Source organism: Diabrotica undecimpunctata, chromosome 5 (assembly GCF_040954645.1).
Source record: "Diabrotica undecimpunctata isolate CICGRU chromosome 5, icDiaUnde3, whole genome shotgun sequence".
Lineage (NCBI taxonomy): Eukaryota > Metazoa > Arthropoda > Insecta > Coleoptera > Chrysomelidae > Diabrotica > Diabrotica undecimpunctata.
The window spans coordinates 94,336,110-94,350,283 of record NC_092807.1 but is presented as its reverse complement, the minus strand read 5'-3'; the positions used below and the strand labels follow the sequence as shown (position 1 = coordinate 94,350,283).

Below are 14,174 nucleotides of genomic sequence, written 5' to 3'. Positions count from 1 at the left end.
GACATAGATCTTCTTTTCCTTCTTCCACGTGTCTCTATTGTAGGCAGTTTGTATCCACTTCGGGCCTGCGTGTTTCTTCAAGTCATCTGACCATCTCATTTGTGGCCTTTCTCTTTTTAATTTGTAACTATATGGTCTCCAGTGTATAATCATCTTATTCCATCTATCGTCTTTCTGTCTTATGGTATGTCCAGCGAACTTCCACTTAAATTTTGCTATCTGCGTTAATACATCGGTCACTTTTGTTTTGTTGCGGATACAAGTATTTCTTTTCTTGTCTGATAGCCTGATGTTCAGCATTTGCCTTTACATGGCTCTTTGGGTCTTTGCTATTTTTTCCATGTTTTACTTTGTAAACGTCCAAGTTTGAGAACCGTAGGTGAAAACAGAAAGTATATATTGGTTGAAAACTCTTGTTTTTAAATATTGGTAGTATTTTCTATTTTTTAGTATATAGGAAAGTTTTCCGAAGGATACCCAAGCCAACCGTACCCTTCTCTTTATTTCTCCGATCTGATTTTGTTTATTTAATTTAACTAGTTGTCCCCAATATACATATTCTTTTACTTGTTCTATAGTTGTATGTGCAATTGTAATTATTAATTCTTCTGGTTGGTTGGTTATAATTTTCGTTTTATTATAATTCATTTGTAAACCTATTTTTGTTGATTCGCTATTTAATTCATCCATCATATTTTGTAATGCTTCCCTTTTATCTGTTATTAATACAATTTCGTCTGCATATCTCAAGTTATTCAAGTATTGGCCATTTATGTTAATACCCCGTTTTCCCATTGTAATTTCCTCATAACGTCTTCCAAACAGCAGCCAGCAGATAACAAAGTAAATATTGCTGTGATGGTAGCCAACCTCCGATAGGAGACGGTACTGCAAGAAGAAGAAGAAGTCTTCCAAAGCTTGATTGAATAGTTTGGATGATATAGTGTCACTCTGTCTGACTCCTCGCCGTATCTTAATGGGCTCCGTTTGTTCTACTATTTTAATGGATGTTGTTGCTTGATCATATATAATGGAAATTAAGTCCGTGTATCTATAGACCTTATCAAATGTTTTTTCAAAGTCTACAAATGCCATATACATTGGGATTTGATATTCGTTGGCCTTTTCAATTAATATTTTTATCGTAAGCAGATGGTCGCTTGTACTGAATCCTTTTCTAAAATTGGCTTGCTCTCTTGACTGGTAATTATCTAACTTAGTGGTTAATCTGTTTGTTAGTAGTTTAGTTAACATTTTGTATATTACATTCAGTAGCGTTATGGGCCTATAGTTTTTCAGATCGTTTCTATCGCCTTTCTTAAATAGTAATAGTGTTATTGCCTCGTTCCATGTGATGGGTATCTTTTTTGTGTTCAATATTTTATTCATTAGTACATAAAGGACTTTCATTGTAGTTTTTCCCCCATTTTTTAGCATTTCCACAGTTTATAATAAAACAATACTTTCACTATAAAAATTAAAAAGTAATGGTAACACGATTTATTCTAGTCTCACAAATAGTTGCATTTCTAGGGATACTTTATTTTTCATTTTTAAATTAACTTTCTGCGGGAATAGCTAATAGATACAAGGGGACCAAGCTCTCCTCAGAATCTCCCTAGTTTACCTAGGATTTAATCTAACCTTTTGGTGTAATTATATCCTTGTAGTTGCACTTTTTAAAACGAAAGTAATTCTTTATTAAATAAATGTATTGAGACAATATTATAAAAAAGTATTAACCCTTATACTGTAACCGTACATTAGTTCCTTAACTGGCTTCCGTTCAAAAAGTAGTGCTTGCAACATGAAAAGATTATGGGAAGCACTTCAAGTCATAAGAATGTTGATTATTTATTCATTTTGAAAAACCACAGATATGTAATATTGGCATAATTACTGTAATTTATATAATTTATATCACCTATCTTTGTTTTATCTTTATTAGACAACACCCTAATATGGGTTTATTATTTTCAGCATTTATTTAACTTTGTATCGTGACCTGAAGATGCTTTGCATATTATAGAAAGCGAAACCAGTCGTCTGATTAGTTAAATTAAATTGATTGTGAGTAAGTCTAATTTATTATTTCTTTTACCTTTTGAAATGGACTCACACAAGCAACACATTCATGATTTCATAAGAATGTATCAAAAGATTTGGTGAAGAACATACAAGGTTTTTGTAAAAAAATATGAGCAATATAGATTACAAACAGCTAGGTAAAAGCTTGGTAAACTTTTTTACTTAAGCGAGGGTCTTAAGCTATCCCAGGAAGTTTAACCAATTACTCTTAAAAATAATTGTCTACTTTATTTCTGTTGGTCATCTTTATATTATATTTAACATATTGCTAGTACAAATATAAGCATAAAGTTACATATAACTTACCATCTGTAAAATATCCTGTTTTTATAACTCCTTGTCGGTTTAGTCGGATTAATTCGCTTGGGGTTAAATTCGCGAAGGGTTGATTCAACGCAACGAACTGCATTGAAAATCCGAATACAAAAATAGCTAAAACAGCCAAAAATCTAGCTAAATCTTTCATTAAGTTACCAATAATGATAGCCCAAGGCCCAAACAAATGATGAAATGATAAAAAATCTAAAATTTGAACACACGCTAGTACGAAACTTAATGCAAACAGTTGGTTTCTACAGTACAACATAGTGGGCCAGTGGGCTTTGTCGTCTAACACAAACGCTAGCAAATGTACCCCCACTCCGAATATGCTGAACAGTAGTACTGATATTTTGATCCAACCCAGACCTGACTTATCACTCGGATTGGTTAGTTCGAATAGTAAAAGTCCACTTAACCAAACCAGCAATATCCATTCGTAAGAATACGGTAGTAAACTTTTTCTTAACACTGGGTATGGTGGTGTTATTCCCACTATTAGTAAAAACGCCATGAGGTACACGTGGGATGTTAGGTACGACATGAACTTAATTATTGGAACTTTATAGTATTTATGACCTAATGGAAGAGTAAAGGCTATCCATACTGGGGGACATATTATGAAAAACACGAACAGCAAGAGAGTACGCCAGGCCGCCCAGTTGAGGGCTCCCCTCCATAATTCCTGAAAACAAATTATATGTAAATTTGACAATTTTTTATACAATATGCGTCAATGTGTATTGAGATTAATTATTTTTAAGTATTAACTAAAATCTTATAATATAAATGTTTAATCCTCAAATAATAATAATCTTAGTTGGACTGAGAACAATGGCAGTGACTGTACACGTAAATGATATAAATATATATAAGTTGACAGCATCATAATTTAACACAAGGCGATCCTGTAAAAAAAGGTACAATCTTCTGATCCGAAGAGAGAAAAATAAAAATGCTAATGAAAAGTTGGAAATGGAGACGGAAAAATAAGATACCTACACACTGGACAAATCCCGCTTCCATCGAATGGATGTTGCACACCGAAATACACCGAATTCATACATGACATGGAAGATGCAAGACACAAATTAAATTTATGTAGGTACGAATTTAGTTTATTTTTATAAATACTTCCTTATCGACTTTTTTTAATATCTATATTATTATCTGATTAACAGATCCTCTGTATTCCTTTCCGAGTTGCCGTCAACAAAATTAGTATAGCCAATTTAATAACAAACAAACGATAATCGAGCAAGGAACAAGAAGTAGAAGAAGAAGAACATATTATCATCGATTTTTTATTATCTTTATGTAGGTAAGAATTTATTTTATTTTTATGAATACATGCTTATCAAAGTTTTTTATCTTTATTGTCGAATTTTGATTATTATGAATCTGAATACAAGGTGTATATAGTCGGACAATTTTCAATTAAAGGTGACTAATCTATAAATTGAACTAAACGGTAGCGGCAACCATGTAAAATGTCAGCAGTAAATTCTTACCGGGGTCATTTTTATTGTGTATTCTTCGCCCATGTAAATAAGTGGAAAAGTAAGATAATTCCCATAAAATTTGCCCCCGTACAATATAAATTGGTGCGATTCTCTAGTGTATATCTAGTGAGACAAGTTCATTGAATAGTTTGAACGATCGGTAAACTTATCAATATTTTGCTGGTCTATATATATTTACGTTCTTAGAAAGCATGGGAATAAAATAGAATAAATAGAAGGTTGAGAATTTTATTTTCAATCCCCAAATGACGTATATGCGCGGCTCGATACTAATTTAAGTAAGAATTATGATTAACATAGTTAGTTCTGTGTATCGTGCTATAGCTAAAAAATTTACCTATTGTTTACCTGTAGGTATCGTTGAACAACAGTATGCGCTATGACTTCTTTTTGTTCGTTTTCTATGAGTACGTCTAAAAATTCTACGTTTCTTCTATCAGTCGCTGTTAAAATTTTACCCGCAGAGTCCGCTCCAGCTGCCAGAGCCAGAAGCTCGGTAGCCATTGCTTCGCAGTATTTTCCCGCAGCTATAAGATCCTTTGCCCTCTCCTTTTCCTTATTGGATAGGACAATAAGGATATTGGACAGTTTGGCTGCTGTATCCACGGGTGCTGGTGACACTAAAATAAATTCTTCTATGGGTTTGTTGTTGTGGTTTTTGGAGCAAACCATCAGGTTGTAAACAAATCTGAAAAGTAGATTATTTAAAAATAATTTTTCTTTTTAAGGTAAATACAAACTTAACTAAGAATAAGGCTTGTTTGGTCATACGGACTATAAACCTGGCTGTCATATTTTTAGTGTAGACTTGGTACCAACATTAGCAATATTTGTACAATATTTTTATGCTTTAACTTAATGAATATAACGAAATGATCAATATATTATTTTTGCTTCAAAATATATACCTTCTATCTTCCATCAACGCATATGTATCATGCTCCTTAGTCATAAGATACTCTAAGACTGCATGGTGGCCTTCGGAAGCAGCAAACCAAATTGGAACTGCTCCTAGACTTGTTTCTGCTTTCGGCGAAGCACCTGATTCTACCAGCAATTTCACGACGTCAACATGGCCAGCTCTAGCTGCGTAGTGCAATGGCGTCCATCCATTTTTATCCTGAGAGTTAATTTCAGCACCTTGACCTAAGAAATAGCACAGTTTAATATTATAATATTAAAGAGTTTGATATTATAATATGAAATATGGCGGAACTTTATATTAAAAGGTCGGCTTTACAGTAGCTCTACATTCAAAACAGCTTGTCCTAAGAAAAAGATAAAAAAAGCAGCAGGGTTAAGATCTCTAAAAAAAAAGAGTTGAGCATAACTGATCGCATCCCGTAAGTATCAGTTGACCCTAATTAGCTGTAGGATTACAGATCAAGATCACAACGACGATAAAGATGGACAAGAAAACATTGGAACCACGAATTATGCGGAAGTGTAAGCCCAGATTTTAGACGTAGTAGAAAATGCTGGCATAGGGCACCAGCTATATTATTATTGGGCCACTGTTTGGAAAATTAAATATTTCATATGTTGGATTTCAGAAAATGACAGACGGAAGTCACATACTGAATCAACTGGTTGTAAGACTTGGCAATGGAAAAAGTACTGCTCATGGAGAAATACTTAATGATTTCTGTCTGAAATGTGACGTATTTGTAGCTAATGCCTGATATCAATTGTCCAGGCTATATACCTAGATAGCACTGGGAGATAATCAGATAGAATTTTCAACCACATTTAACTTACCTAACAAAACTTCAACCATTTGTAGATGTCCATGTTGCGCTGCTATATGCAGACCCGTTTTCCCATGCTTGTCGTGACTTTGTAAAAGTTCTGCAGAACGACTAAGTAGAAGTCCAACCACTGTACCATGTCCTCCGTAGCAAGCTAGGTGCATTGGATTGTAACCCTAGACAAGTTTCAATGCAAACACAATTAAATTAGTAATACCAATTATTAATCAACAAGATCTGTGGATTTATTACTATATAAAAATATATTTATGGAAAGGAATCTATTTATTTTCTATGACAACGGTCTTGACCAGAAGACAGCGAATTCGATTTAATTCCGCTTCATAATAAACTTCGAAATATTAGGAAATTACGAGCAGATAAATCGCCAAATTATTATAGCATGTAAACAAAGTGAGTTTAAGTAAATAGTGAAAAAAACCGAACAACCTAGAAAAGGAAGATCGTATTATTATTATTCTAACCTATAATAGTTATTAAAAACATCTTTAGGATTACTAACAGTGGGACAAAAAAATTGTCAATAAAGTTTTTATCACTGATAAGAAGTCTAAGTCCGATTGGTCGATTAGGCTACTTTCCGCAGTGCTTTTTACAAAGTGATTGAGGTGTCGAATAGAAGACAGAGTCGGTTTTAGGCAGAAATATAAAGAACATATTTGAAATTAAATCTAAATTCAAGTTCTCTCAAAACTGAATTTATATTGACAAGCCTTTTAACGAGATTTCCAATAAAAATCAAGTAATAGTGTTAAATAAATAAAGAAATAGGTAACTTAAATAAAATTAACGCATATAAAAACGAAACGGGATGCGAGGTAGAAACAGTCGAAGAGAATAAGCGGAAGATAAGAGAGCAAGATTAGAGCTATGAAAGAAGCAAAAAAAAATAAATAGAATACCACCGAAAATGAAGAAGAAGATAAAAGAGATGCAAATGTAGTTATGATTAAATTGTTGAAAGAACTTAAAGAAAAAATGAAAAAATGATGAAGAGATCACTTGAGAAGAGATTTTTCTGGTAAATTACACTAAAAACAGATCTTTTAACAGGTGATTTCACAAGGCGGTTATTTTTAACAATAACTACAATATTAGGTTGAAGGTTAAATATGCTTTGTTTATTATCAAATTCAACTCACCGATAACCCCCACACAAGTTACTTGTGGACTTTTCTTCTATTCACATTCATAGCACTACTTTAATATTATTTATTTTTATTAACTATATTACTTACATTTTCATGTGTAGCAGCATCCACTTGCACTCCGGCGGAATTCAGCAGCAATCTAACTACATTTTCGTTTCCCGAAAAGGCGGCCAAGTGAAGAGGCGTCATACCGGATTCATTACCTAGTGCTGGTACCAACGAAGCACCATTTGGCGAATCTGACTTAACAGTGCCCGGTACATGTGTTAGTAGTTCTCGAACGGTGTCAGCTTGACCGAAATAGGCAGCCACATGAAGAGGCGTTACACCAAGTTTTTTGCTTGTAATTCGTAAGGTATTCGAAGATCTTAATACTTCAAGTACTTGAAGATGACCGTGTTGAGCTGCCAAATGCACAGCTGTAAAGCCTCCTTTATTCTCGTCTGTTATATTAGCCCCTGCTCTAACCAATGCCTTCACTACTTCCGCGTGTCCTCCCTCTGCAGCCATTTGTAACGGAGTAGAATCTGTAAGTTTATTTCTCGCAGATATCACGCCTTGTCTGTCAAATTTCATAAGTTCTTCTATGACGGTAACACTACCTTGCGCAGCTGCTATATGCGCACAGGTATTTCCATCTTTTGTAGTGGCCATAACAAGACTGGGATGTTGTTGTAGAAATAATTTGGCAACTTCAGAATAGTTATTTTGGCAAGCTGCATGAATAGGCTTCTGACCTTGTTCATCTGTAGCATCAATATCTGCTCCTAGCTCTAACAATAATTTACAAACTTCAATTTGACCTGACGCTGCAGCTAAATGAAGGGGAGTTTGTTTCTTTAAGGTTAAAATGTCGATAACGGCATTATGGTCTTTAATTAAAAACTTAACCAGGTGAATGTAGCCGTTCATCGCTGCTAAATGAAGCGCTGTTCGGCCGTTTCTTGATTTAGAGTTGATAAAGGCTTTATGAGTAAGCAAGGAATCACAAACTTGAAGGTAGCCTTGTTCAGCAGCCAAGTGCAGCGCAGATCGGCCCTCCAAATCAAATACATCCACCCTTGCATGGTTGGCAAGTAGATTATTTACTAAGTCTATGTGACCTAAAATAAAAATATTAAGTACAGTCTTAAACTTATTAAATTAAAGCAAATATTTTAATGTTAGATTCGGACGAAAGGAGTTACTGGAAAAATATGAACGAAACGCAGAGCCCCCGTTAGTTTCTTTCTGCACCAGTTTCATTGGTCCGGTGCTTACCATAAAGATGGCGCAAATAAGTCAGTAGTAGTGTAAATACTATACAAATAAATTAATTTAATATTATGGTATGAACATAATAACTTAATACAATTTCCAGTAACTTATTTTCGCTAAAAATCACAAAGAAAGGTTCCTCTACCGCTTATTTACCGAGTTGGGAGTATTATACCAATTATAGAGTAACTGCCTAAAATGTCTGTGGAATTGTTTTTTATCATGTTATCAATGGATCTATAGAATTATCAGTTATTTTTTAATTATAGGCGTCTGTTCGTTAATAGGTTAGTTGTTAATTGAAATGCCATTAAAAAATCAACTATACTATAATTCCACTATTTGGAAGAGTGATTTCATCGTTTGAAGGCAGATAAGTGGGGAAAGACGTATGAAAATCCAGTGGCGTACACTCACTTTTATTTCAACGTTAATTATATTATATTTTTTAAATATTATTTGTTCGAAATAGGCCACAATATAAATTTATTTACAGGTTTTTACTGACGTTTCGATCTCTTTATTCAAAGACCGTTTTCAAAGATATACACGATAGTTACATTTATTTTTATTTGTTTATTATTATTATATATTTACATAATCTTATATTATTTATTTTCTTTTTTTTCTAACTTTAAAAACGGTCTCTAGAATAAAGATCGAAACGTCAGTAAATTATCCATGTAAATAGATATATTGTGGCTTATTTTCAAAATTCTCCCTAAAAATACAGAATTCCCAAGGCAAAAAGCTATAAAAAATAAATATATCTATCATTTATATATTTGAAAACGGTCTCTTTATAGAGATCGAAACGTCAGTAAATTAAACATTTGAATACATTTTGTGGCTTATTCCCTACATTCCCCTAAAAATACAGAATGTCATAAGCAAAAAGCTAGAATTGATGGATTCGACCGTTACTTGATGAAAATTCATTTTATGTAACAATAAAACACTGAAAACTTTGTTTTCGAAACTTCTACAAAATTTATTATAAAATCTTATCACTACAGCTGTTTCGGCAGAATGCCTTTCTTAAGTGATCTATTTTTGGAATGCATTTACACTTTATAGTCTTTAACGAAACCACATTATAGTCTTTAACCAACTTCAGACAAACAGTAAATACATACCAAAAATAGATTACTTGAGAAAAGTACTCTGCTGAAACAGCTGTAGTGATTTTCTAATAAATTTTGCGGAAGTTTCGAAAACAAAGTTTTCAGTTTTTTATTGTTACAAAAAGCTATTCTTCTTCTTCAGTGCCTTATCCGGTCCGGATGTTGGCGATCATCAAGGCTATCATTGTTTTGTTGACTGCTCTGCGAAACAGCTCCGCTGAGGTCATCCCAAACCATTGTCGGAGATTTTTCAACCACGAGATACGACGGCGTCCCGGTCCTCTTCTGCCAAATACTTTACCCTGCATAACGAGTTGAAGAATTCGATATTTTTCTTCGTTCCGCATCACGTGGCCGAGGTACTCAAGCTTACGTTGTTTAATTAAATTAAGCACTTCTTTTTCTTTTGTCATGCGCTGTAGGACCTCAACGTTGGTGACATGGTCCACATAAGATATTTTTAGTATCCTTCTGTATATCCACATCTCGAAGGCTTCGATTCGTTTTTCAGTGGCTTGCGTCAGTGTCCAGGCTTCAACTCCATATAGTAACACTGGAAGAACGTAGCACCTCACTATCCGCATCTTGGTTCCCAAACTGAGATCACTGCAGCACAGCAAGGATTTAAACAAAAAGCTATAAAAAAACAAATAAATTTGCAGAAAGCTTATTGATACTACTCAGCTGTCGCGGAAGTTACGCTAAATCATCTATTGACGTGACCTAACCAGGTTCTAATTTTGTTAAGATTCTCTTAAACCAGCGCTCAAATACTTCGGAAGTTATTTCTTCATAATAATCTCCTGTTTTTCTTGACTCATACTGAAGCAATCCATCATCAAGGAACCCTGTGTCACTTCCTATATAGATAATGATTAAACATCGTCCCTTTCCTGATGGAGCTTTTAATCCTGTAAAGCAGCCTTCTATAAATGCTTCGCGTTTACCTTTGACATTTAAATCTTGCCAATCTTTTTCAAATGTATGACCTTCGTTAATCCAGATTTCATCCAAATAATATGTTTTCCGTTCAATGCTGCGAAGTGTTCGTATTTCTTTAAAATATTTTCTTCTCCACACAATAATTTCTTTTTTTTCTAATAACACACTTTTTCTGTTTTTACACATCGAAAGTTCATTTTGCGCATAGTTCTGATTAATACTCAACTAGATATCTTGGGTAAAAAGTAATTGTTTTCGAGCAATTGAGAAATTTTTTCAGTGTTGGAATTTTACTCCGAAACTAAAATGTCTTGTCTCGTCATCCAAAACAATGTTTTTTCTACCTCTAGTTTTTCGTTATATTTGCTTTTTATTTTCCGATGTATTTTTAGGCACATGATAAATACAGCTAATGGATATATTATGGATAATGGAATAAATACAAATATCGGCCGCTTGGCTAATATTTGATGCCATTTTTCTGCATCATGCAATTCAATTCCTTCATATCGTATCACTACCTTCTCTTCTGACGTTAACATTTTGCTGTCTTCTCTTGGAACAACTCGGTTGCTCGTCCATTATATTTTAATAATCACAGAATATAATTAAACATTTACTATAAAACGACAAACTCCAATAACACTAGGATTATCACCACAAACTTCAACCGCAAAAAATATAATCACAAAAGGCAACAGAAGCACTCACGCCAGCACCGCCCATGTAAATGAACGTTTCTTGATTCGACAGGTGCAGTGGTATTACCGCTATGATGCTTTACAAATTCCCAATTGCCAAGTTTTTAAAACGGAATGGGAATGAAATGTAACATATCAATTTTTATTCTATAAACTTAGATATGTAACAAAACTGAACATGTAAATAAAATTAATTTCAATACAATTTTTACTATTGAAAAATTTTTTTTGGAATTTTTATGTGGGTAATAATCGCTGCGACGAAGAATTCAGCTTTGTATGACCATAACTGTTACTTGTGAACAAGAATCGGCTACACTATACGGCATCTTGTGGTTACGTCTACTATAGAGAAGCACAAATAAATGTACTAATTATACATTCTATGATTTTTAAACGCAACTTAGCAACGGGAAAGCGCAAATTAAACGGGTAGTTTTCGGGGGCTGCTGAGTACATTTAAATTTAAGGACATTCGGCGTTTAAACGATGAAATCACTCTTCCAAATAGTGGAATTGTACTATAACGTATTAAAATATAAAAGCATACGTCGTTATTTTAGTTTCCACGTACATTCTAGACGTACTATAATAAAGTTATATTACCCTTTCGAGATGCTATTAACAAAGGTGTCCACCCATGGTCGTTTTGCCTGTTGAGAGCTTTCTGCGAATCAGTAGGGGACATATGCGAAATCATCTCCATTACAACATCGTTGTTACCAGCTAAAGCAACATAATGAAATGCTGATTCGTGTTGTTTGGTAAGAAGTTTAACATCAGCTCCATTTTCAAGTAAAATTTTCGCAACTTCTCTATCTGAATTTGGCACTTCAACCTGAAAAATCAGATTAAGACATAAAAAAAATTACTTTAATATATCTATTAATGACAAAACTGAACGAAAAAGTAATTGACAAGAGATTGAAAAAGAAATCACCAAGTGATATGAGATTGCATAAGATCGTATAATATGAAGCAAATGTGGATAAACAACCAAAGAACGGATAATTTATTAGATTTTATAATGAAATTAATTAAAAATAAGATATTTACCTCTTCTTTAGTAACTGTACAGACATAATGTAGGGCGCTTTCGTCATTTTCGTTAATTTCGTTAATATAAGCTGCTGCCTTTTCTTCACTTTTATGGTCCTTCACGTAGGTTATCAACTGCTGAACGACTTCTGCCTTACAGCCTCGGGCAGCAAGATGCAGTGGCGTTTCTCCTTTCTATAAAAATGAACAAAATGTTAAATATCATAGAAATATAAAAGATTTATATCAATAATAATACTATTAATAACACGCTTAGAGTAGATGTCTCAGCCTGCACCTGAAAATAAGTTCTTAAATTAGTAATGCTGGGACAAGCTTAACATCATTCTTTGAACTAAGTTCTGCAAATCCATTTTCTATTTCCTTTTTGGTTGCGAACTTAAAAGATTCGTCGTCAGTTAGTTTGATAATATATGTCACACTCTCCCATTTGGCTAAAATTTTTTCTTTTTTTCGTAACTTCTCAAACCGTTAAATTTGTCTAAAACACCACTGCTATTTAGATTCATTAAGCAAAGATAAGAACTCCGTGTTTTAATTGTCAAATAAGAATAAGTACGATAATAAGCAGAAGATTTTTTAAAGGTTAAAATATTTAAGTAATCATTTTTTTCTGTCATTATACTAATCAATTACTATTTAAATGGGAATAAGCCACAATTAAAGGTTAAAGTACGTTTATTGACGTTTCAATTTCCACTTCGGAAATCGTTCTCAAAATACAAACATTTATCTCTATTGTATTAGTCATCTATTTTGACAGCAGTTGGCAGCACGCTCGTTTGAGAACGCGAATACTACAACAAACATAAACTTTGGTTTTTTATCTTACAAAATAAGTATATCTCTTTCCCCATGGAAATAAGATTTAGCATTGCAATTAGTAGTGATTTTACAAAAATTGTCGTTGTTATGCTAAGCAGATTGTTGTCCAATAGTAATTTTTGCTCATTAGAATTCATGTTGAAAACTTATATGTAAACCATATGTAAACAAGTTTAAAGTTAACTTTAATTATTTATATTTTAATAGACCTATGTTAAACAACAAAATAAACAGCGCGAATAGTACAAAAATATTTTTTACAATACGTGAAATTTTAACAACAATTATATTTTTTGAAATATACGAAAAATTTTATGGGTTTTGTATACACTCCCATTATTTATAATAAATCTTCTTTTTTCAATGAAAGAAATCAGCAATAGTAAGTTTATTTAAGCTGATAATAGTTTGAGGTAGGAATTTTTGTGTTGTAGGTTTCCGACTATGAATCTGTCAAAATATTCCCCAGCTGAGCGAATTGACCTTACTAATATCACAAACAAAAGTAAATATATGCTTCTCACAGAGCGTGTATTTTTGAAACAAGGTACTATTGGACGATTTTTTATGTGTGTGGCTTGTGGTAACTAGAAGGTGTATATTAAATAAGGCGTTAATAACTGAAAATACATTACCTTATTCTTGAACTGAGGATCACCCCCGTCTTCCAGTAAAAGCAATAGTGTTGGCAGATTGCCATACTTTGCAGCAACATGAACCGGTGTATTTCCATCATGAGTGGCTAGATTGGGTCCCGCTCCAGATTTAAGTAACATTAACGCACATTTTTCTCCATCTTTTACCCTAGCCGCAATATGCAAAGCCGTTTCCTTAAGTTTACCACCTACAAAATAATTTGCAATTGTATTATCAATGTTTCAACTTATCTAGAGTATATACTATTTTACTTTATATTTTTTTTTATTTACTGGAAATAACACATCTTCTTAATAATCAAAATCTAGGATTTATCTAAATTAACGTTAAATTAAATGCAGATCCATTCATTTTTTATTCTTAGTCATTTTGAAAATTTTTTCTCTTATTTAATAATAAAATAATCATCATCCAGCCTCAAGAGTCCACTGCTGAACATACGCCTCTTCCTCATGTTTCCAACCCCGTCTATCTTGCGCCGCTCTCATCCAGTTTTTATTGAGTCGTCTTAAATCGTCAGTCCATCTTGTAGGTGGTCGACCGACGCTTCTCTTGTCTTCCCTTGGCCTCCATTCCAATAACCTCTTTGTCCATCGCCCATCTGTCATTCTGGCTATGTGTCCTGCCCATCTCCATTTTAGTCTGGCTATCTTCTCGATGATGTCAGTCAATAAAATAATATTGCCAACGTATTGTAACCTTGGGGAAACGTTTTGCAAATGCAAATTGTTCACATTAGGAGTTATCAAAATAATTTTTC

At 33.4% G+C, this 14,174-nt stretch overlaps 1 protein-coding gene across 3 annotated transcripts in view; it reads right to left on the bottom strand.

The window, feature by feature from the left end:
• nompC (no mechanoreceptor potential C) overlaps positions 1 to 14,174 on the bottom strand; it is a 160,044-nt gene that overhangs the window by 60,146 nt on the left and 85,724 nt on the right. For all 3 annotated transcript variants that reach the window (XM_072532233.1, XM_072532230.1, XM_072532232.1), the window contains exons 11-18: positions 13,393 to 13,601; positions 11,930 to 12,106; positions 11,480 to 11,711; positions 6,937 to 7,952; positions 5,688 to 5,853; positions 4,838 to 5,075; positions 4,278 to 4,617; positions 2,395 to 3,091 (exon numbers count right to left, since the gene is read on the bottom strand). In XM_072532233.1, coding sequence (XP_072388334.1) covers positions 2,395 to 3,091; positions 4,278 to 4,617; positions 4,838 to 5,075; positions 5,688 to 5,853; positions 6,937 to 7,952; positions 11,480 to 11,711; positions 11,930 to 12,106; positions 13,393 to 13,601 — 3,075 coding nt within the window. The remainder of the gene's footprint in view (positions 1 to 2,394; positions 3,092 to 4,277; positions 4,618 to 4,837; positions 5,076 to 5,687; positions 5,854 to 6,936; positions 7,953 to 11,479; positions 11,712 to 11,929; positions 12,107 to 13,392; positions 13,602 to 14,174) is intronic.